This window comes from Procambarus clarkii, chromosome 6 (genome assembly GCF_040958095.1).
Source record: "Procambarus clarkii isolate CNS0578487 chromosome 6, FALCON_Pclarkii_2.0, whole genome shotgun sequence".
Taxonomy (NCBI): domain Eukaryota; kingdom Metazoa; phylum Arthropoda; class Malacostraca; order Decapoda; family Cambaridae; genus Procambarus; species Procambarus clarkii.
Genome location: NC_091155.1, coordinates 9,242,114 through 9,265,231, shown reverse-complemented (window position 1 = coordinate 9,265,231; position 23,118 = coordinate 9,242,114). Strand labels below are relative to the sequence as shown.

Genomic DNA, 23,118 nt, shown 5'->3' with positions numbered 1-23,118 from the left:
TTTCCCTCTCAATCAGGTAAGCAGCATGCAGGTTCGTTTGGTGTACAATGTATTCCATGAGTGGTTCATCATAGAATGCTGTAAAATATTCCATCTCAGCCATGTCCTCACCTTGATTAGGGAAAAGGTTTGTAATCCCTACATCTTTATCGTCAAAGTGAGGAATATTAGGAATAAAATCGTCACCATCACTCCACTCAAGTACACCAGGCATCCTGCGAGATGCAGAGGAAAGACGCCGAGGAAGCGATGCATACCGGCGACCAGGAGCTGAATACCGTCTGCGAGAAGCACGGCGGCTACGTGCACGTGAGGTGGGTGCACGTGAGGTGGGTGCACGTGAGGTGGATGCACGTGAACACGAGGGTCTTGGTCCCTCATGTGGCGCCATGCGGTGGCGCTTGGCCGGGCGAGATGCTGCTGACGCGACAATTTCTCGCCCAGTTACACCACTGGTACCAGCCACAGGCTCAATAAAACTGTGATCTGAGTCACTAAACCCAGAAAAGGAGTCACCTCCCTCTGACTCGTCACCCTCAAAAAGAAAATATCCACAGGAACTGTGAGGTCGTGGTAGAATTGGGGTAGAAACTGGGCGAGGAGGCATCGGTGAGCGTATAGGCCTCGCCATGGCATGGCGGTCATTCTCACTTTCACTGCTGCTGCTACTATCACCCGACAACTGTGTATAATCCTCATCGTTGTCTGAATCGTCAAACACACTTTCTTCACCTTCAGAGAATAATTCGTGGGCTATTTGCTCTGGGGTGAGGGACTGAGTGGTGCATGCCCGTGAGGCGTTTGACCGTGCGCTCGCCATGGTGACTCTCGCTAAACTGAGGCCTCCCATGCCTTCGGATCGTGAGCGGGAATTTTTTTCAAAATGGCCGCAGTTTACTAGAGCCCCTGGGCAGCGTATGGGACCCCCAGCTACACCGCGGGCCATTCAAATCGTGCGCGGTACCCATACACTTCATATGAAGTGAAGCGCAGTTGACTGGTAAAACGATTTACACTTCATATGAAGTGATGCGCACTTTAAGGGTTAATATAGGCACTAGTACTGTTTCTGATATAAGGAAACAAAAAGAGCAATACCTGAAATACATTTCAACAAGTGAGAGTGAAGACATCCTCTACTGGAGAGTGAATGCTGATGTGATATACACGGACTTCGCAAAGGCTTTCGATAAATGTGACCATGGCATGATAGCACACAAAATGAAGTCAATGGGAATAACCGGTAAAGTAGGACGCTGGATACTCAGTTTCCTGTCAAACAGGACTCAGCGAGTAACTGTCAACCATATAAAATCTAGTCCAAGTGCAGTGAAAAGCTCTGTACCTCAGGGTACAGTCCTTGCACCGCTGCTTTTCCTTATTCTCATATCAGATATAGACAAAAATACAAGTCACAGCTTCGTATCATCCTTTGCAGATGACACAAAAATCAGTATGAAATTACCTCGGCTGAGGACATTGAAAAACTTCAAGCTGATATTAATAAAGTTTTCGACTGGGCATCAGAAAATAACATGATGTTTAACAGTGATAAATTCCAGGTACTCAGGTACGGTAAAAATGAGGACCTTAAACATAATACAGAGTACAAAACACAATCAAATGTACCCATAGTAGGAAAACAGCATGTAAAGGATTTGGGAATAATAATGTCTGACGACCTAACGTTTAAGGAGCATAACCAAGCAAATATTGCGACAGCCAGAAAAATGATAGGATGGATTACGAGAACTTTCAAATCCAGGGATCCCATCACAATGGTTGTACTCTTCAAGTCACTTGTGTTGTCCCGTCTTGAGTACTGTTCAGTACTCACTTCCCCATTCAGAGCAGGAGAGATTGCTGAAATAGAGGGAATACAGAGAACATATACGGCACGCATAGACGCTATAAAACACCTAAATTATTGGGATCGTCTTAAAGCCCTCCAAATGTACTCACTAGAAAGAAGACGAGAGAGATATCAAATAATATACACCTGGAAGATACTGGAGGGCCAAGTACCAAATCTACACAGTAAAATAACAACGTACTGGAGTAAACGATATGGAAGAAAATGTAGAATAGAACCAGTGAAGAGCAGAGGTGCCATAGGCACAATCAGAGAACACTGTATAAACATCAGAGGTCCGCGGTTGTTCAACGTCCTCCCAGCAAGCATAAGAAATATTGCCGGAACAACCGTGGACATTTTCAAAAGGAAACTAGATTTATTCCTCCAAGGAGTGCCGGACCAACCGGGCTGTGGTGGGTATGTGGGCCTGCGGGCCGCTCCAAGCAACAGCCTGGTGGACCAAACTCTCACAAGTCAAGCCTGGCCTCGGGCCGGGCTTGGGGAGTAGAAGAACTCCCAGAACCCCATCAACCAGGTATCAACCAGGAAGGTGCAAGCACTAGCAGAGGGGTGCGGTAGAAGAACATTGAAGCCTTCGAAGCATGTACAGTTGGATGAGGCTGTGTACAAGTGGTTTGCTCAGTACCGCACAGCTGACGTAACAATTCGCGATCCAGAAATAAGAAATGCTGAAATGCCTGCCATGAAAAAATATCTTCAGGAGAAAAGTTGGCCTATAAAAGCCCTACTTCTCAACAGTGCTTCTGCTCATCTTCCAGGCTTAGAAGAAGCATTGTTGGAGGAATTTAGTTTTGTTACAATTAAGTTCCTTCCTTCCAACACCACTCCTCTAATTCAGCCTATAGACAATAAAATAATTTCCAGTTTTAAGAAACTTTATGGCAAGACAGTTTTCCAGAGATGTGTTGAAGTGACTGAGGATATAAACCTCAACCTCAATGAATTCTGGAAAAACCATTTTAATATTTTGAGTTGTTTAAACCTTATAGACAAAGCCTGGGAAGCAGTGACTCAAAGAACCATGTTCTTTGGCTGGAGAAAATTGGACCTGAATGTGTTCCAGAACGAGACTTAGAGGGGTTTGAGCCTGAACCTGTAGTGCCTCTTGTTGAGGAAATTGTCTCTCTGGGCCGGAAATTGGGCTTGGAGTTGAATGGTGCTGATGTGGAGGAGTTGGAGGAGGAACACAGCGAAGAACTGACCACCGACGAACCCCTAGCCCTTCACAAGGAGCAGCAACAAAAGAAAGCTGAGGAAATCTCTTCAGAGGAGGATGAAGCAGTAGAGGATGTCCCTTTCTCAATAAGAAAATGTGTGCAGTATGGGAAGAATTGCAAAGTTTTGCTCTAAACTCACCCAGATAAAGCTGTAGCAGGCTGTTGTATTAAACATTTTAATGACAATGTGATGTCTCATTACAGATAAGTGTTAAAACATAGGGGAAAAACAAGTGTCTATAGACAGGTTCTTAGTAAGACAAGCAAGGAGTGAGCCACACCCAGGTCCTAGTGGTATGCCTGCAAAACGTACGTGAGAGAATACCCCAGAAATGTCATCACTGCCTGATGTTATAATGGAAGGGGTCTCCCCTTCCAAACACTAACACCTCCCCTTCCCCCCCCCCATCCCATATGCCAACAAGAGTTATCAATAAAGGTAAGCTATATCTTGTACATACTATAGTACAAAATATTTGGGTGTACAGTATTATGTATGAAATGTATTTTGTAGTTAATATTTTTGGGAGTGTGGAATGGATTAATTCAATTTACATTATTTCTTATGGAAAAATTTGTTTCGGGTTGCGAATTTTCGGTTTACGAGCCGTCTTTGGGAATGGATTAAATTTGAAAACCACGGTAACAAGTATATCTTACTGACTAAAAGGCCTAAATCTGTATTCTCTTGAGCGCAGGTGGGAGAGATACATAATGATTTACACATGGAAAATATTAGAGAAGCTGGTCCCAAATCTGCACACACAAATAGCACCAGATGAGACCAGAAGGCATGGCAGGATGTGCAGAATACCCCCGTTGAAAAGCAGAGGTGCATAGGTAATCTGAGAGAGAACTCTATCAACATCAGAAGCCCAAGACTGTTTAACTCACTTCCACTACACATAAGGGACATAACTGGCCGACCCCTCACAGTGTTCAAGAGAATCTGGTAAGCACCTCCAAAGGATACCTGATCAGCCAGGCTGTGAGCAGCTGCATCCAACAGCCTGGTTGACCAGTCCAGCAATAAGTAAGCCTGGTCGAGGACTGGGCCACAGGGATGCTAAGCCCTGAAACCATCTCAAGGTAACCTCAGGATAATCACTGTACCCTCGTTTTCGAATTTAACCTGTTCCCAGAGATGGGTCGAAAGCCAAAAATTTAAAAACCAAAGTGAATTTTCCCATAAGAAATAATGTAAATTGAATTAATCCATTCCACACTCCCAAAAATATTAACTTAAAAATACTACAATTCATATCTTGTACTACAGTATGTACAAGTATATTTTACCTTTATTGAGGACTCTTGTTGGCGTATGGAAGATGGTGAGAAAGGGGAAGGAGGAGAGATGTTAGTGTTTGGAAGGGGAGTCCCATTTCATTATAACAGCAGTGATGGCATTTCAGTGATGACATCTCTCTCTTACGTTTTGCAGGCATACCCCTAGGACCTGGCTGAGGCGCACTGTTTGCTTGTCTTACTAAGAATTTGCCTATAGACACTTGTTTTTCAACCCTAAACCTTCAACTGAACCCCTAACAGACGCAACTGGGCCACCACGACCCAGGTGAGGTGTGTAAACACACGAGGTGCCAGATTCAAGCCAAATAGAAGGCAACGAAAATGGTACCCGTGACGCCCCACAACCAAACCGAGCCAGTCCCTGAACCCTGGATAAATCGGGACGTGCCAATACGCGTCCCTGAGGCCCAGTCACACCCTCCAAGCACCCAGCTCCAAGAGAAGCCGGACCTAGGACAGAATCATCATCCGAAAGGAGGGGCAAGAGACCCAGGGGTTCAGACGGGACAGGTCCAGAATAAACCGCTGGTCCGCAAGTTTCCCACTTGGAAACAAGTGGGAAACCCCACCTGAGAGACGTCGTCGTTTCGACCACGCCCAAGCCCCAAACCTCCCGAAGGAGGAGGGGGCCACCCAACGCCACCGCAGGCTGACGGAAACGACCCAAAAAGCTCACAAATCGTGAGATCAGGCATGAGCGAACAGCGCGAGCTTCCCCCCTCCCCCCACTGTCCCATCCGTCAATGGGGCAAACCGCGAAAGGGCCGGCGCCCCTAACTAGAACCCGACTTCTGAATAGAGCGATCACCACTCCGACCTGAGGAGACAGCCCCAAAAGCGACACCCGCCCCCAGAACCTGGCACCACCCCCCGACCACGATGGAAGGAACCGCGAGCCCGGGCACGACCCTTCCGGGGGAACCTGGAGGATCAACAAATCAGACATTGGGCGATAAGAAGCAGAAGTCGCCTGCATATACTGTGCGAAGGAAACACAAAACAGAGGCCAAGGAGTCACAGGAATGCCTGGAGGCAGCCACGGGAACCTGCACGTGAACTGTTGCACACCAACATCCCGAGGAAGGGCAGGAGCGAACAAGCACTCATTGAGATGCTCAAGGTCGCTACCCCCAGGTAAACCTGGGAAACCGTCAGAATCTCCCGCCATACAAGCGTGCGGGAACAACAGAACGCATGTCAAGCATCCAAAGTAAAGACGGGACAGTCCGCTAGCCAAGACCACACAGAAACCTCATAACAAACCAAGAAAGGGGATGAAGCCCCAAACCGGAATGAAGCAGGATTCATCACAGAGGCGTAATCCGAGTCACGCAAGAGGTAAAATGCAATGGGCCGCCCGCACCTCATACGCCAGGATGCATCATTCCGAAAACCTCCAGAAGGACGGGACTGACAAACCCAAAGGGACCCGGAACCGAACCCGGGGAGGGACCAACATCATATCTAAGTCATACGCATGTAAGCCCTGTAATAATAAGCCATGCTGGAAAGGAACAAAACCCCAAGCAGAGTTCAGGTGGCCCCATAGCCCCTAAGTCAATCCCTCCCCATCCCCAAGGGGAACCCACCACTGGTCCAGGGGCCCCGAGCCATCCCCCAAAACCCCGGCCTCACAAGAAGCCAGTGCAGCCGTACAAGCAGGAATAAAGAGAGCCCACAGGTCAGACCCAGATGCTCTGGTAGGAGGACCCGGCTCAAATGCCTATGTCGCCAACCCGGAAGGGGCAGTCCCCGAGACCGCCCAAGTCTCCACACCATCTAAACCCTAGACCAACTCAGAAACTCTCAGATGCTTCAGAGCCCGAACCAGGGGGGAGGGGGGGGGGAGGGGGGGAGCAGAATGAACCACAGAAGGGAAGGAACGAGGGGGCATGGACGAAATCAAGGTCGAAGCGACCAAAAGTCCAGGTCTCGAAACTCAAAATGAGACAGTCTCGAGGCTTCCGGGTTAGCAACCAACCAAGCATGGCGAAGCAACCGAAACCGAGATTCCAGTGACTGAGCCACCTGTACCTGAAGACCCAAATCAGAAGTCCGGGTAACCTGAGTCACCAACAAGCAACAGAGCTCGCAGGACTCTGGGTCGAAGGTTGTCACCGACCCAGCAGGCAGCATGACGGAGGCAGAAACAGTGAGCGCCCCCCAGAGACAAGGGGAACAGGGCAACCTTCAAACTCGCACAAAGTGGGAGGAGACTCAGGGGGACACATCCATTGTACCCAAGAGCCCCCGTGGGGTTTCCCAGGGCCTTTAGCTTTTCAATCTTCACTAAGGGAAGCCCAGGCAAGGTACTACTAACCGGCTCCCAGAACTACCAAACAAACTTCTAAGACTGCACCCCTGGGACGTGTACACTCACGGGGGCCTAGCAGGGGAACAACCAAACTATATTTATATATACAGGGGTACTTTGATTTAAGAGTTTAATCCGTTCCTGGAGACAGCTCGTATTCCAAAAACTCGTAATCCGAAGCTAATTTCCCCATAAGAAATACTGGGAATGAATTAATCCGTTCCTGACAACACAAAAACCTCACTTCAAACTAAATATTATTCCCAATTCATCTAAATAAACCTACAAAACTGTTCATGTTATTACATACCCTTGCTGATGAATGCTGTTGGCGTATGGAAGATGGTGGGGAGGGGGGAGGAGGAGAGGTGTTACTGTTTGGAAGGGGAGTCCCCTTCCATTATAACATCAGGCAGTGAGGACCTCTCTGGGGTGCATTCTCTGGCACGTTTTGCCTGCATACCACTAGGTCCTGGTTGTGGCTCACTGCTCGATTTTCTCACAACAAATCTGTCCATGGAAGATTGTTTTTCCCTTCTTCGCAAGATGTCTGTAGTGAGGCATCACATTGTCATTGAAAAGATTAATGCAACGCCCTACTACAGCTTTCTCTGGGCGAGTCTTTTCAATAAAAGTTTGCATTTCTTCCCACACCTGACACCACTTCTTAATGGTTGCAGAAGGGACATTCTGTACTGCCTCATCCTCCTCCACTGGAGAAACATCCTCAGCTGGGTCTTCTTGCTGTTCCTTTTGAAGGGCTTGGAGTTCGTCGGTGGTCAGTTCTTCGTTGTGTTCTTCCACCAACTCCCACATCATCACCATCCAATTCCAAGCTCATTTGTCAGCCCAGAGTAACAATTTCCTCAACAATAGGCACATCATTTACAGGCTCAAACCCCTCAAAGTCCAGTTCTGGCACACATTTCAGGCCACAATTTTCTCCAGCCAGAGATCAGGGTTCTTTGAAACACTTTTTGCCAGGCTTTGTCAACGAGTTTTAAAGCACTACAAATGTTAAAATTGTCTTTCCAGAACTCTTTGAGGGTGAGTTTTGTGGCTTCAGTCACTTCAAAACATTTCCAGAAAAGTGCCCTTTCATAAAGTTTCTTAAAATTCGCTATAATTTTCTGGTCCATAGGCTGAATTAGAGGAGTGGTGTTAGGAGGAAGGAACTTTACTGTGAGAAATTTACTGTATCTGTACAACAAATCATCTTCCAAGCCTGGAGGATGAGCAGGAGCATTGTCGAGGAAAAGCAGGGCCTTGAGTGGCAAATGTTTCTCCTGCAGATATTTTTCTGTGGCAGGGAACACCACTTCATTCACCCACTCCGAAAAAAAATCCTAGTCACCCATGCCTTATTATTAGCCTTCCACATCACACACATTTGTTTTTTCTGCATTTTATACTGTTTGAAAACCCTTGGATTTTCAGAATGATACACAAGCAGGGGTTTAATTTTCAAATCGCCACTCGCATTTGAACACAGCACAAGTATAAACCTATTTTTCATAGGTTTGTGTCCGTGCAATGATTTTTCCTCCTTGGTAATGTATGTCCTCTTAAGCAATCTTTTCCAGAACAGTCCTGTTTCATCACAATTAAAAACTTGTTGCAGTAGGTATCCCTCAGCCTCTGCAAACTCTTTAAATTCTTCAATAAATCTTTCAGCCACTGGTTTGTGTGAGCTGGCTGCCTCCCGATGCCTCGCAACACTTGGATACCACTTCTTTTTCTAAATTTTTCAAACCATCCCCTGCTTGCCTTAAAGTCTATCATATCTGCACTCGTTCCAGGGGTTTTCTTTACAAGGTCTTCGTGCAATACCCTGGCTTTCTCACAAATGATGGCCTCTGAAACACTATCACCCGCTAACTCCTTGTTGTGTATCTAAATTAATAACAACTTTTCCACTTCCTCAAGTATTTGTGGTCTTTGTTTCGTGATTGTTCTTACACCTTTCGCCATTTTAGCACTCATAATGTCCTTTTTCTTGCTAAGTATAGTGCATATCGTTGACGTGGCTTTGTTGTACTGCCTACAAAGTTTAACAACACATGTACCATTTTCATGCTTCCGAATGACCTCTTGTTTTTCCTCTATTGTCATCCTCACATGGGCTTTCTTGCCTTGATCCTTACCACTGGCTTTCTCGGGACCCATGGCGAGATATATAATAACAAATTTTATGTTCAAATAGCCAAAAATCCGAAAAACTGTAATTCTTTACAAAGAATTCAGGCGCGATTGTCACGAGGCAGGAGGCACTGATAAACTGAGGTGTGATCGCAGTGCCACCACGCGCTAGGTCGGCCCATACACGTATCACCAAACTCGTTTCCCGAAACAAAGTTTGTAACCCGATTTGAATTTTTTTAAGAAATTGGGCTCGTAACCCGAAAAGTTCATAAATAGGGACATTCGTAAGCCAAGGTGTCACGGTTTACCACATACATATGTAAGACCAATCCTGGAGTATGCACCCCCGTATGGAGCCCCCATACCTTGTCAACCACAAGAAGAAGCTGGAATAAGTTCAGAGGTATGCCACTAGGCTAGTCCCAGAAGTTAGAGGCATGAATTACGAGGAAAGGCTGCATGAAATGAACCTCACGACAACAGAAGACAGAAAAGTAGGGGGAGACATGATCATTACCTACAAAATTCTCAGAGAAATTGACAGTGTTGAAAAGGATAAACTGTTTAACATGGGGGTACAGGTAGAAACCGAGTACCCAGATGAGCCACAGGGACTTTAGAAAGAACTTTTTCAGTGTCAGATTAGTTAACAGATGGAATGCACTAGAAAGTGATGTGATGGAGGCTGCCTCCATACAGTTTCAAATGTAGATATGAAGGAGCTCTGTAGGCTCAGGAATCTGTACATCAGTTGATTGACAGTTGAGAGGCGGGACCAAAGAGCCAAAGCTCAACCCTCCACAAGCACAACTAGATGAGTACACCTGAGACATGTCATACATAAGGAAACAACTGAGTTACCGGTAAGAACAATGGTTCATTAATGAAATGAAAAATGCCCCAAATAGTGAGAAATAAATGTTAAACTTTCAACTGCCTGACAGCCATTTGCAAAGAAAGGATGACAACAAACCACAGCTGTGGGATGGTGCGCCACCCTAGCAGTCAGTCATGGCAACAAAACATCACAACCTAAATATCAAAACTCTTACAAAAAAACATAAACAACAAAACTGCTGATCAGAGAGGAGGTGAGAGCAGGGGGTACCAAAACCATATTAAAATAACATGAAATAAAGTATGATGGAACAAGTGAAAATATATATCTGTTTTTTCACAGTACAAAACATCCAAGCAAAGGATGCATGCATCCGACGAGAGGGTGCGTAAATCACTCTGGTAAATATGGTAATACAAATTCATAAAGTTAAGGAGGGTACAAAAACCCCCTTCCCTAGCAGCAATAACCCGTGCAGAGAAGGCACAAGTGTCCAAGCAGGGTAAAATGGAGCCAAAGTGCTCTAAGCAGACTCCCACCAAGCCCCGGGAACCCCCCGACACAGGCGGAGTCCAGGGAAAAAACTTCAAAGAAGGGATTCTGCTGGGTCAACCCAGAAGCCTCGGCGGGAAAACTGGGCTCCACCACCTCCGTGCCTGAATCGAAATGGGCAGGCCTCGAAGCCATCCGAGCATCATCCTGCATTAAACTTCGCCCCGACACTGAAACCCTCAGACGTTTGGGAGCCAGAAACAGGGATGGAAGGTGGGGGGAGCAAACCACGCCCACCTGGGAAGGAAGTGGGGGTGGGGACGGAACCAAGAGCGAAGCGACCAACGCCCCCAAATCCGAGTCCCTAAAACTCAAGCAGGGCAGTTCTGGAGCCTCCAACCTGGCAATCAACCTGGCCCATTGCAATAAGGAGAACCGAGCATGCAACGCAGCCGCCGCCTGATCCCTGAGATCATCAGACAAGGAATGGGTAAATTGAAGTACAAGTGGGGAACAAGTCCCGCAAGATTCCAGGTCATAGGTATCACTGACTAAACAGACAGCATGACAGAGGCAGTACTGTACAGACGATCGTCTCCCTGAGGCAGGGGCAACAAACCTTCAACTTCGCACAAGGCGAGAGAGGACTCGGAAGACGCTTCCATGGTGCCCTGAGCCCACTGGGGTTTTCCAGGGCCCATAGGGTGAGTAAGCCCTATGGGAAACCCAGGCACTGGGGCTAGGCAAACTGACCACCAGTAGCACCCGTGAAACCTCAGGGGCAACAGAGGAGGACCATAGGCTTCCCCATAGGAGGCATAGGCATAGGAGGACCCCCAACACAACCTAGGCTTGCCTAATAAGAAGCTAGGCAGACCTCCTTCGTTAACAAAAAGAAAAAAAGCTAGAAGAAAAACAACCTCCCCCCCAAAGACAAAATAAACAAACTGTCAGGCAGAGAGAATTTTCAGCCACTGCATGTGCAAGCTGCGCCGGCTGCTGGCGCAGTCCAGCCAATAACACTCCCCACCCGTGGCAAGATGGAAAGCCCAAGACCCCCTGACGTACCCCAAGGGCGAAGATAGCGCCAAGTGATGACGTCCTCAAATGAGAGTGATCCGAATGCCCCAGGGAAGATAACCCTGAAATGCACGGATAGCATACGGAGCACCTAGGGAAGTTAACCTTAAGCGCATGCTGCTCATTTACACTAAGACACCTGGCAACCACACCACACACACACACACACACAGCTGGAACTGCCACACAGGGCAAAAATCCAAAACAGGTAATTAAGGCAGAGATGACTTCCGACTACCAGCACATCAGTTCAAGAACTGGGATGGAGGGCTGCCGGCTCACCCGAGCCAGCTCCCCTGCCACTCTTTCTGGGTGCTTCCTCGGTGGATGGCAATTATGATGGCACTTTAAATGTAAAGTGCTCATTAGCCATTGCTCCCTGCACCTCTCTGAGGAGGCCAGGTACTGGCTTGTGGTCCCCAGTAGGCAAAAGGACTCCTATAACTGACAACCCCAAACTACTATAGCACATATCTGTTCGGATAGCTTCAGGGAGCCGACAGGGCTTCCCACAGAAAAGGAATAACAGTTTCCATTTCAAGAAGCCACAGTGTAGGATAGAAAACAGGAGATGCTTTTTCACCAATAGGGTGAAACATATGGAACTACCTACCCACTGCAGCTGTAAATGCCAAAATACTGCTGTAAATCAAAATCCAGCTCAATAAAATCATCAGAACAAATGGAGGGACCTTTGGCAAGCCACCAGTTTTCTGTCCTCATTGAGGCCACTTTCTAGTGGCCTTCAGGTAAATTCAGTTAAATGCATGCAATGTGAAGCAAAATCTTAATCACAGAATACATACACAAACAAATGGTCCCAGCAGGATGAAACAGTGTCCAGGATGGCCAGCACTTATCTGAATAACTGGGACCTGAAGGGTACTGGGACAGGAAGGGGAGAGTACAGCAAATGTTTTTAACATAAACACCAGCCAATATGACCGAGGGTTTAATTAAGGTTTGAAGATCGAGGAGGAAGGTACCCATTACCCCAGACCCCTAGTGGTGTGCAGGTGAAACTAATGTTTAAATTGCTTCTCCAACAAGTTGTTTGTGAATCTTGAGGGTCTTCATTGTCTCATTTGCTATAACTTATTGTATGAGTTACCTTGCTATTGTGTGTTTTAATTCACCCAACTTTCTAGTGGTCTATTCTTGATTAGGGTGGTCTTTGATACGCTGCTCCTTGCCCCTCTTGAGATGGGTCAGTTTTGGCCTCTGGACTCCAGTAGACTTATATACACAAGGACCTGGCATGGCTTGACATGGCACCACCAAGGAGCCATCAAGGAACCACCAAGGCATTGTAAGAATATCCAAAATCAGTGATGCCTATATTAAATTTCAAATAATTTTTTAGAGGAAGTTCATAAAAAAAAAGAATTCCTCAATAGCAAATTAACACTTTCCGTTCTGATGACGCATTTCAGGATCATTTATACTCCAACAGAAAATGTTCCAATGACACTAAAATGCATCATCCTATTGCTATTCATGAACATTTGGGTATTCATCACTGAGATTCTTTAATAAATGCAATTTTGTTTCTGTATCTATTCTCTAGAGAATTTATTTGCAAACATTTTGACACCAAATTTATAGTTATAACCCAAGAAATAACCAAGAAAACATGAAATGATTATAAACATTTGAAGCAATGCTAAACGAGATCCACTACGAGCGCTAGGTTTATATCCTGCAATGCAGAGGACCAAAATCTATAATAAACACACTTTTGGTTTTACATCTATTCTCTAGACAATTCATTTACAAACACTTTTCACCAAATTTATTGACGTAACCCAACAAATAGTTATAAAATGTTAAATCATTGTAAACAGTTTATGCATAGCTGAGTGGCCTATGAGGTGCTTGGGAGGCCCAGAACATTTACAGTCTGGAATGCACATAGAGGTTGGAACTACAAAAGTGTTAATACAATTAGACAAGTTACATAACCAGACCATGAGAGTCCAGGTTACTATTTCAGTAATGTTAAAATGACAAACCTGAAGCTGAGAGTCGTGGAATGTCTCCCACGTTGAGATGGTAGCACGGAGAGAGCTCAGTTGAGATCCAGGTGCCAAAGACGTGTGTTCCACATTCAACAGATTTAATTCTTCATCTGAACCTGAATTATCTACATAGTATGATGAAGGAGGATTTTTTTTAAGTCTATCTTCAGCTACTTTCACATTTATATGAGTTTTTGAATTACATGTATTAGTGTTGACTGGTGTCCTTACATGTAAGTTTTTGTTTCTTGTAGTTTTATTGCATGTAAGAGATTCTCCTTCCATGGTCTTTAAGCCATATTGGGGCAGGAAAACCTCTTTCTCCTTTAAAGAAAAATCATTTTGAATTTTTGGAATATCTACAATATTGTTACAAGGAATTATCAAAATATCTGGTGAGTCTGCTCTAAGTGGTGGCAATACGGGTCCTGTGGCATCTGCAATAATCGTTGAAAGCTCTTGAAATGTTCCTTTCTGAAACATTAATTGTGATTCCATATGGCCAGCATTTCCAGAGATCTTGGAGTAGTCAATTGCCTTGGAATGTCTAGAAGAAACAATTTTCCTTTTCCTTGTGACAATATTAATACCGGCAATAATGTCTTCTTCTTGACGTTTGTGCCATCTTTGACTGTTTAATTTCCTTTTTAAATCAGTGTTGGAAAGCACAGTGGTACATGGCTTCTTGCAGAGGTCTTGTTTAATACCAACATTATATGAAGTCTCTTTAGGTCCCACTATTGTACTTCTTTTGTGTTCTGTAGTACACATACTTTCTCCTTTGGATACTTCTTTAATTTCATTATCTGAATTTTCTTCCAAAAAATTAAACCTCTTTTGTTTCTTTTTCTCTTCCTCTTCACTAAAGTACCGAAAGACAAAACGCTGTTTAGATTCAGATAATTTTCTATTAAGCACCAGCTTGCCTTTACTTTTTTTACAAGATGTTTGCTCCGTAGAGGATATACAGGCAGCATCTGTTTTAGACTTTTCTGAAACTTTCACTACTGTTGTTTCTTTATCCTGACATTCTTCAGATGAAACACTTTCTATTAATCCATGTCCTTCATTACTGGCCACCTGAACACTTTCAGGCAAGGCTACTAATGTTCCTTCATTACTGGCCACCTGAACACTTTCAGGCAAGGCTACTAATGTTCCTTCATTACTGGCCACCTGAACACTTTCAGGCAAGGCTACTAATGTTCCTTCATTACTGGCCACCTGAACACTTTCAGGCAAGGCTACTAATGTTCCTTCATTACTGGCCACCTGAACACTTTCAGGCAAGGCTACTAATGTTCCTTCCTTACATGCACTTGAATGTTTATAACCCTCATTTAGCATGCTCTCAGGTGCAATATTTTCTTCTTGTAAATGAGAAACATTCTTTGATGGGGAAAGAGCCACTATATCATTACTTGACATTATTTCCTGCCCCTTCCCAGGATGAGATACTTTCTCCAAAGGAACATCTTGCAACGTTTCTTTATTTCTTGATTTTTTGTGTGATGTTTCTCTTCTTTTACCTGTTATTTCCTTTGTTATCTCACCTTTACTTATATTACAAACAGCTTTTGGTGGCAAATGTGAGCTCATTTGTTTTGGTGATATTTTCTTCACAGACACGTTTTGCATATTACTAACATCTGAAATATCTTTTACATGTGTTGCTTCTGCCACAAATAGTACTTCTAGACTTGGTTTAGCAGTGGAATCATTCTCCTTGAGGCTTCTTCTTCTGGAACTTCTCTTTGATACATTGTTCTCAGGTAATATCTGCTTTCCGTCTACTTGTGATTGCTGGGTTTCAAGATTGGAAATAGTAGCCTTTGGCATTCCTCTCATTTTACACGGTGATATTACTGGTACATCTTTTTCAGGTAAAGTATAAACTTGTTCTAGAGGTGAATGCAGAGTTTGAAGTTCTGGAGAAACTTCATTTACATCAAAAACTGGCAAGTTATTTTCACCGGCCGAGCTATTTTTCTCGGCCCTTCCTCTTTTTTTAGCAGTCTCGTTAATTGCCTCATTTTTAGGCAAGAGATCCGTTTTCTCTGGTAGCATGCACTGGGCTGGATTTTTGGCAGACATTTCTTCAGGTTGTACTTCTTTATATTCAACATTTTTCTGTTTATCTTCCATCTTTGTTTTTTTCCTGGTATTTCTATTATCATGACAGGAATTATTTCTCTTTTTCACCTTCAACAATATTTTTGGCTCTCCTTCAGATGTCGGTTGTGTAACATCGCTTTCAGAGCTCTCTGTGGGCTGTGATGTATTATTTGTTGCATTTTTACAGACAGAAATAGAATACATAGGAAAGTAATTGTTGCTTTCCATTTCGGATTTAAGTGTTTGTTTATGTGCTCCTGGAGGTATGAACAGTAAATCCAGCGCTTCAGTGAGGACAATTGTGCATGCACTAGCTTCATTATTCACTTGATTCTTAGCAGGTACTGGTAACTCAACATTACTGCATGCCTTTTTTGTGGCAGTTGATTTGCCTATCGTTTTCCTTTTAGACTGTACAGTAACTTCAATGTTATTTGTTAATTGATTATTATTACCATTCACAGTCTTAGACTTATCTGTAATTTTTCTTTTAGGTCGCACATTATCTTCAACGTTATTCTTTAATTGATTATTATTACCATTCACAGTCTTAGACTTATCTGTAATTTTTCTTTTAGGTCGCACATTATCTTCAACCTTATTCTTTAATTGATTATTATTACCATTCACAGTCTTAAACTTATCTGTAATTTTTCTTTCAGGTTGTACAGTATCTTCAACATTATTCTTTAATTGATCATTATTACCATTAATAGTCCTGTGCTCATTTACCACTTTTCTTCTTCTTTCTGGGGCATCTCTGGATGCTTTTCCAGTTTGAAACTGTTGAGAATCGTTCTTAGTTTCATCATCATTCGTGATGATTATACTACAGGTAGTTTCATTTTGACCTGACTGATTATCCAACAAGTGGGATTCACCATCCCAAATATCTCCAACTAACTCCGTTGCCTGATAGTCTTCTGACAAACCGAGCTCTTTTATGCACATTTTCAGAGTCTCCTGTACTTCCATGGTAAGATCTACATCGCCTGATTTACTGGGTGGTGTGCAACTTTTCAACTTTTTACTGGCTGGTGTGCGACATTCCAACTTTTTACTGGCTGTAATACATCGGCCTGATGTACTGTAATCAGGTTTGTGTTGCTTAATGAATTTCAAGAGAGATTTCCTGCGTTTCTTCATATCAGAATCTTCAGTATATATATCTGGTGATGGTAGACCATGAGCTAGGCAAATATATTTCTTAATAATTGAACTATATTTGTTACGTCTTCCTTGTGCAATATCTTCTGTCAACTCGTCCAGCACTGAGTAAAACTCATCAGCTGGAACAGCTTTCTGTAAGAAGAGAAAATTTTTTGGATATTAACACTGTGCACTATTAAGAGTTGAATATTTTCAGTTTAAAACTAGAATGCTTATCTATTTGGGGATAAATGCAATTTATATTTATCTATGTGTAGTCTGCAAACAAACTACCCAAACATTATCCTTTATGGCATGATTTTAACCTTTAAAGTGCACATCACGTCGTATGACGTGTTGGAAGTTGTTCCAGTCAACTGCGCATCACGTCATATGACGTGTTGGAGTACTACGCAAGATTTAAACGGCCCGCGGATACACAGGGTTCACCACACCTTCATCAGGGCTCTTATAAACAGACGCCATTTAAAAAAAAATCGTGGGCCTGGGTGTTATTGGCCTCAGTGTTGAGTGAGCTACCAAGCCTGACGCACGCAGCATGAGCTAACAGCACTGCTGTTCAGCTTGTGACCACAGCATCGCCTAAAAATGCCATAATATACTTGTTCATGCTATTATGTAGCGATGATATTATTACAGAAGACCCATGACTGATAAAACTGACCAGGGTTCTGATAATAGCAGGATTGTGGTGATATTTAGCGCTGTGCGCCATGGAGGGAGGAGTAATGCTGTGGGAGGGAGGGTGGTGGCAATGTCTTCTATGTGTGGCCACCTTTTAGTGACTGCACTCATCATACCAGCTTAGTGGTTCGCTATGGTGAACACAAATGTAGATACTTATATATAACGTGTGTATAGAGGGTATAAACAGCAAGAGGAGAAGGTTGGGAGCCGCCATTTTGGTGAGGGCGGTGGCGTCGTCTGCACGACGCCACCGTGCAGACGACGGTGTTGTTTACTGGTTACCACGATGGTCTTTGGGCACCATAGCAGTTTACTTGTACAAGTATGGTGAATAAAACAGGTAGATATTTATATATAATGTGTGTGTAATAGCGTAACAACACCACAAACCAGTATTGTTGGAGGAGAAATATTAGTGCGTCTGGCCTTGAGGGCGGCAGCCATCAGCTGACTGTGTGAGGTCCTACGTCTTTGTGCCTTTACTCACTATACAAGCTTAGATGTACAGTTATGGTGAACAAAACATGCAGATACTTATATATAACCTGTGCTTATAGTGTAATAACCGACAAAGTATTTGTTCACTGATTGATGAACATAATTGAATCAACAATATGCACACCATATTTTTGAGTACAGCGATGATTCACTCATTTTATTATATAAATATATCAAACTACACACTATTGAATAGTATTACAGCAAAAAAACTATGAAAAATCAATCAGAGACATTGAAATAATTAGGTAATTATCTCTTTGTGGCAACTCCGGCCTGACAGCTGGTGATCAACAGACCGCCTGGGACGCATGCTGAGTTAGCGCCTATTTTTTGCCAGACTTCCCCGCCCTATAGCGGGCAATATATGCCACTTACAATTTTTTTTTTATTTTTCCCATGATCAGTGAACACAAATTAACAGGTTAGGAAGAAATTTTTTTTTTTTTTTTTTTTCAAAATTACATGCGCCTGTGGGGAAGAAAGGATATTATACCCCTAGCATGTTAAGGGTTAAGGTACATATATTTAATGATATGAAGGAAATGCTGTAGCAGACAACCTGGTTTAGTTCACCTTAACTACAGCACTGTGCCAAACAACAAATGCCATTTGCCCATTTCTGCACCACACAACAAAGTATTTTTTTATTTTTCATACACAGTCGAAAAGCGAGCATGGTAGGTTGGGTACAAAATGGACTCCTGAGACCTCCAGTGAGAGGCAGCCATCTTGAAAAAATTTCCAGATTTCCCTAAGGCTGCTGGCAGGATCAGTTCTGAATGAGCAACCAAGGGTGGAGTACGTGCCTCTGGCTCCTAAACACCGGTCGGACGTGGTGTTGAAAGATCACTCTCCGTCAGTGAAAATTCAGACCTTATCTTTTGAAGAACACAAGTGTCATGATATTGATGAAGCTAGGCACAAACCTGGTTGTTAGCTTCTTATTGTGCCTGCTACTAGGCACAATAAGGAAATAACACAAGGGTCGGATGCAAGTGATACAGCACCGATGAGGATGACACAACAAGCGTATCCAGTTGTAGCCGAGCGCCACCCATGCTCACCCGTCTTATCCCCAATTTTTTTATAGACAATACATAGATGAATCATTTTCTGGGTTCAGTGATGATGCATCTGATACAAGTAGCATAGATGAACAGTGTTAGCAGCTTCCATGGTGGTGTTTTCCATCGATCTTGACAAGAATAGCTGAATCTCTTTCTGAATGACTGACTCTTCCAGAATGGCTGAATCTCTTCCAGAATACCTTACAAAGCAATCTTTTCAAGACTACAGTATCTTACACTTTACAATTTTGGCTACATACCACCTACAGGTACTAAAGCCAAGGGTGTACATCAATGTGTTATTTGCAAGCACACAGAACAAAGAAACAGGAAGCAAAATTCTGTTTGTACCTGGTGCATTGAGAGCGAAGTCGCGCTGTGTACCATCAACTGTTTCTTTGATTATCTCTCACTTCCGAGTACTAAGTGTGTAATAATGAGTTACTGTGTAAATAGTGTGTGAAACTGTACATATTGTAATTTTAGTGAATTTTGAACAAGTAATATTGCAACAATAAACATTTATTGTGGACACATTACTGACACATGTATCACAGTTCCATGGAACATTATGAACGTTCTAATGCATACATATTGTAAAGGACACAAATATGCATCTATACGATAAAAAAAAATAAAAAATAAAACTGCATTGGAAATACATAGAACAAATAATTGAAAATATATTTGTGGCAACTCGCGATGCTTGAATGGTGCCCGCAACTGCCTCTGGAAGCTTCACGCACGGGCGACCAGTAAACACGTCCCCTTTCTCCACATCCACACAGCCAAAGTAAGTGGAATTTATTATTTTTTATATTTTTTTGCGTGTATGTGTTCAGGAAAGGGAATTTATCATTTTACAAAGATCAAAAAAAATTGGGGGAACACTTGATTTTCGGTGCACAGGGGAAAATGTCCTATAAAAGCCAGCACAGTGCAGTGGTTAAAGTTGAGTTTCCCATAGTTGGGGAGCAGGAAGCCTGTTAGACTTATCCAGGTCCCTCTAGGCCAACTACAGATGACCTTTCCCAGAATGCAACCCACAACAGTTGCATAACACCCCTGTTTCTATTTACTGCTAAGTTAACTGAAGCATTAGGTAAAAAAAAAAAAAAAATAAACAGCATTGAATGTAATGAAATGCCTCTCAAATGAGCTTCTCTCGTTTTCTAAAAGAGAACTCTATCAATATCAAAGGCCCAGGACTTTTCAACACTCACTACACATGAGGGCCTAATAGGTAGGCCTCTCACTGTGTTCAAGAGAGAACTCCATAATCACCTTTAAAGGATAGCTGATCAACCAGACCGTGAGTCATATGTCAAGCTGCGAGCACCAGCAACCAACAGCCTGGTTGACCAGACGACCAGCCAGGAGGCCGGGTAAGAGACTGGGCCGAGGGGATGTTCATCCTCATCATACCACAAAGTAGCCACAAGGTAGGAGCCCCGGTATCTCCCTGAAGCTATCTTGCTGAGAGCGCTCCATGCTAAAAGGTCACATCACAGGTCACATGCAAGTTGTGTGTGGCCTACCTTGCACCAGAGCCACAATCTGGCCCCTCCTTATACAGGCACACATGGTGACAATCCACTACCCTACCAGAAAAAGCCTCCATAAGATTAGCGAAGCTTTACAGACAACTGGAGGGTTCACAAAAAGTGAAGCCTCCAAAATGCCAAACAACTCTGCAGACGAATCACTCAGAACATGAGATTCACTCAAATGCGCTCAAAATTTATTAGCACTGATTACTACCACCAGGCAGCCCAGCCCCAACACTCCTGGCTCCTCAGGTCAGTTTTAGAGCTAATGAACCACCCAATGATCAACCAAGAACCCACCGACAAACTACAAACTGACAAACCTGGGTCTAGGGAGCGGGTAATCATTGAGCCACAGGAGTTCTTCCAGAAAGAAGCATTTCATTACTGTACATTCAATGCTCGGTGTCTAGAGGGAGCCCCCCCTCCCCCTTTCCATTGTTCCCTAAAGCTAACTAACCACAGAGAACAAAAACGGGAGTTATCAGGAACACTTCCACTGTAGTGTATTATGCCGTTAACACTATGTTGAGTAGTTCTGCTGTATGTTGAGTACTACAATACAGTTTATGAAAATTATTGTACACTAAAATTACTGCAACTTTAATTTTAACACTATGTTTTGATTTGTCAAGAGGCTGAAGTATTCATTCCGTGACTTTGTTGGACATATCTGCACAATCAAGGAACATCCGTGCACTATGTTGGCTCCAAATGCACTCATTGTGTCAGTGATGGCTGACTGGTGGGTGGATGGGCAGGCAGGCAGGGATGGAGAGGCTGAAATGTTGGCAGGCAGGCAGAGCTTGGGAGGGAGGCAGAGCTTGGGAGGGAGGCAGGCAGGGAGAGGCTGGAATGTAGGCAGGGAGGCAGGCAGGCAGAGCTTGGGAGGGAGGCAGGCAGGCAGAGCTTGGGAGGGAGGGAAGCAGGCAAGCAGAGCTTGGGAGGGAGGGAAGCAGGGAGAGGCTGGGATGTAGGCAGGGAGGCAGTCAGGCAGAGCTTGGGAGGGAGGCAGGCAGGCAGAGCTTGGGAGGGAGGCAGGCAGGCAGAGCTTGGGACGGAGGGAAGCAGGCAAGCAGAGCTTGGGACGGAGGGAAGCAGGCAAGCAGAGCTTGGGAGGGAGGGAGGCAGGGAGAGGCTGGGATGTAGGCAGGGAGGCAGGCAGGCAGAGCTTGGGAGGGAGGCAGGAAGGCAGAGCTTGGGACGGAGGGAGGCAGGCAGGCAGAGCTTGGGAGGCAGTCAGGCAGAGCTTGGGAGGGAGCCAGGGAGGGAGCCAGGGAGGAAGGCAGGCAGGCAGAGGCTGGGAGGGAGCCAGGGAGTGGGAGGGAGCCAGGGAGGGAGCCAGGAAGGAAGGCAGGCAGGCAGAGGCTGGGAGGGAGCCAGGGAGTGGGAGGGAGCCAGGGAGTGGGAGGGAGCCAGGGAGGGAGCCAGGGAGGGAGCCAGGGAATGGGAGGAAGCCAAGGAGGGAGCCAGGGAGGGAGGCAGGCAGGCAGGCAGAGGCTGGGAGGGAACCAGGGAAGGAGAGGATGGAGATGGATTGATGGATAAACTGATGGAAGGATGGGAGGGATGAATGGATGGATGATTTGAGGGAGGAATGGATGGAGGGATCGATGGAGGTATGGGTGTTGAATTGAGCAGAGAGTGTGTGTGTGTATGGGCTGTAGGGGTGGGGGGTGTCGGTGGCGGTGAAGGGACCGGCTCACTGATAACTAGATGGATGGAGGGAGAAAGGGGATGGATGGAGAGAGGGAGGGATGAAGAGAGGGAGGGATGAAGAGGGAGGGATGGAGAGGGAGAGGGAGGGAGAGTGGGAGGGGAAGGAGGGAGGGATGAAGAGAGGGAGAGATGGAGAGGGAAAGAGGGAGGGAAGGATGGAGAGGGAGGGAGGAATGGAGAGAGGGAGGGCAGGAGGGAGGGAGGGAGGGAGGGAGGGAGGGAGAGAGGGAGGGAGGGATGGAGGGAAGGAGGGCTGGAGGGAGGGAGGGCTGGAGGGAGGGAGGGCTGGAGAGAGGAAGGGAGGGAGGGAGGACAGGAGGGAGGGAGAGAGGGAGGGAGGGATGGAGGGAAGGAGGGCTGGAGGGAAGGAGGGCTGGAGGGAGGGAGGGAGGGAGGGAGGGAGGGAGGGAGGGAGGGACAGAGGGATGGAGAGAGGGAGGGATAAAAGAGAGGGAGGATAATAAGAGATATAAGAAAACTTATTTTAGAACTGATTTATTAATTTTATTATTTTGAGGCCGTAGCCACTAAACGGTGGCAAGGAAATCAAACAAAACACACATAATGCTGTGTGTACAAGGATTAGACCCGTCCACTCACACTGGAGTTGTTCCGATAACATACAGTAATTTCTCAAATAGCAGATGTCTATCATATTACAGTATATTTTCGGTTTTATTTAGTTTAGTTTAATTAGAATAATAAAAAGCTATTAACCCTTGTGTGGCTCCAGGCTATTTATCATTTGTCACCCACAGGCGCATACCAAAAAAAAAATATATATATTTTTTATTCTAAATCTGTTAATTAATGTTCTCTGATCATGGGAAAAATAATAAAAAAAATCATAAGTGGCATATATTGCCCGCTATAGGGTGGGGAAGTCTGGCAAAAAACAGGCGCTGACTCAGTGTGCGTCCCAGACGGTCTGATGCTCGCCAGCTGTCAGGCCGGAGTTGCCACAAAGTGATAATTACTGTACCTAATTATTTTAATGTCTCTGATTGATTTTTCGGAGTTTTTTGCT

At 44.7% G+C, this 23,118-nt stretch overlaps 1 protein-coding gene across 2 annotated transcripts in view; it reads right to left on the bottom strand.

The window, feature by feature from the left end:
- LOC123752967 (repetitive organellar protein) overlaps window positions 1-23,118 on the bottom strand; it is a 133,121-nt gene that overhangs the window by 72,115 nt on the left and 37,888 nt on the right. For both annotated transcript variants that reach the window (XM_045734977.2, XM_045734976.2), the window contains exon 2: window positions 13,280-16,702. In XM_045734977.2, the coding sequence (XP_045590933.1) occupies window positions 13,280-16,702 (3,423 nt within the window). The remainder of the gene's footprint in view (window positions 1-13,279; window positions 16,703-23,118) is intronic.